Source organism: Amphimedon queenslandica, unplaced genomic scaffold, assembly GCF_000090795.2.
Source record: "Amphimedon queenslandica unplaced genomic scaffold, v1.1 AMPQUscaffold_11384, whole genome shotgun sequence".
NCBI classification, from domain to species: Eukaryota; Metazoa; Porifera; class Demospongiae; order Haplosclerida; family Niphatidae; genus Amphimedon; species Amphimedon queenslandica.
The window spans coordinates 7598-9442 of record NW_003548374.1 but is presented as its reverse complement, the minus strand read 5'-3'; the positions used below and the strand labels follow the sequence as shown (position 1 = coordinate 9442).

At 32.7% G+C, this 1845-nt stretch overlaps 1 protein-coding gene across 1 annotated transcript in view; it reads left to right on the top strand.

Annotated features, from left to right (window-relative positions):
• The first annotated feature begins 6 nt into the window (after positions 1-6).
• Positions 7-1845, top strand: part of LOC109589368 (dedicator of cytokinesis protein 9-like) — a 9434-nt gene continuing 7595 nt past the window's right edge. Inside the window, exons 1-9 of the mRNA XM_020005462.1 lie at positions 7-60; positions 181-303; positions 400-482; positions 634-756; positions 824-897; positions 943-1010; positions 1183-1323; positions 1450-1518; positions 1637-1732. Coding sequence (XP_019861021.1) covers positions 280-303; positions 400-482; positions 634-756; positions 824-897; positions 943-1010; positions 1183-1323; positions 1450-1518; positions 1637-1732 — 678 coding nt within the window. The 5' untranslated portion in view covers positions 7-60; positions 181-279. The remainder of the gene's footprint in view (positions 61-180; positions 304-399; positions 483-633; positions 757-823; positions 898-942; positions 1011-1182; positions 1324-1449; positions 1519-1636; positions 1733-1845) is intronic.

Here is a 1845-nt window from a genome sequence, read left to right as displayed (position 1 = left end):
GATGATACTGAATCAACTGATGATACTGATATCAACAAACTAGCAAGAACTACCAACCAAGTACACACACACACACTCTCTCCCTTCTATTATTCTCAGTCATGATTTCATCCTTCCATATCATTATATATATGTATACATGTACATATAAACTTTATTTATTCATTTATTCCAATGCAGGCCTTATTCTCAGTCACATTCCCTCACCCTGAGGTGTTCATTGTTGCTAGGATTGAGAAGGTTCTTCAAGGAGGAATATCAACATGTACCGAACCTTACATGAAACCAACTGATAGTCTAAAGGTACAGCCAGTACATATATATACCTATAGTGTGCATGTACATGTACATGTATATACATTGTACACATATGATGCTTCTTATCTGTTTCTCTGTTAGATGGTTGACAAGTTCTCGAAACAGGTTACGAGTGTGAGGGAGAGACTGGGACAGTACAGGATGCCTTTTGCTTGGGCAGCAAAGTATGGTACATGTACATGTATTACTATTAATGGTCATCAGTTAATGTTCATCTTATCATGTATACATGTATCTACCTAACTACATGTACATATTAATGTTCACACACTCACAGGATAATTAAATCATTAATAATATTTTAATTTTATGTAGGCCATTGTTTCTATCAGAGGATGAGGTGAATGTCCATTGCACTGACTTGGGACCAATTTATAGACAAGAGAGGGAGAAGCTGACTGATACTGAACTGATTAAAATACTGTCAGACTTTAAGAAGTGAGAGATAATACACAATTACATCTATTAGTTATTATTTATTTATTTTATTTATTATTATTATTAGTATTGGTAGACATAAACTTCAGACTATACCAGGTAGCCTCAATGTATCAATAATAGGATCAGCAACACCTGGAGGTAGTCATTATTTTAAATTATGTTTATTATATTAATTATTATTAGTAATATTCACTCCTTCCTATCTTCCTGTTAAAAGCACTGTACCAAGACAACTGACACCAGATACACAAGTTAGCACATGTACATGTACTTTTATTACAAGCACTGTGACAATAATTTATAATAGCCTCAACTGAAATACATGTACACGTATTTGTGTACATGTACATGTACATGTACATATACATGTACATGTACATGTATCTCTTGTAATTTTATCCTCTCTCTCTCTTTCCCCCTCAGTCCAGTCTTGAAGTGAGGGAGTTCCTCTCTTTGGATTCATGCGACTCATTCTCTCATTGTTCCCCTCACATCTCACACATCAACCACTTCTATGTCTACCCAGTCTCTCTTAAATATGACACCCAGAAGAGCTTCCCAAAAGTAAATATACATGTACATGTGCATCATACACACGTGATTTTATAGTGAAATAATGTACATGTATGTAGTACATGTATTACTGAAATGTTGGAGATTATTAAGGTAATGTTCTTATTGTATTCTTAGGCTCGTAATATAGCAGTGACTATTGAAGTGAGGGATAATGACACTGATCGATACACAAGACCACTAAAAGTAATAATAAATATTATTATTATTATTATTATTATTATTATTATTATTATTATTATTATTATTATTATTATTATTTATTTATTTATTTATTATTTATCATTATTATTATTATTGTTAGGTGATATACAGTAAATTATCCAGTGATGAGTTGTTAGTAGACAGTGTCACTACTCCAGTTCTGTATCACTGCACCTACCCAACCTTTTATGATGAGGTACAGTACATGTACATATTAACAATAAAACCTCCATTTAACAGACAGCACCTAGTGTACCAATTACATTCCTTACTGTATAAAATAACCTCCACATAAAGGACACCTCTGTA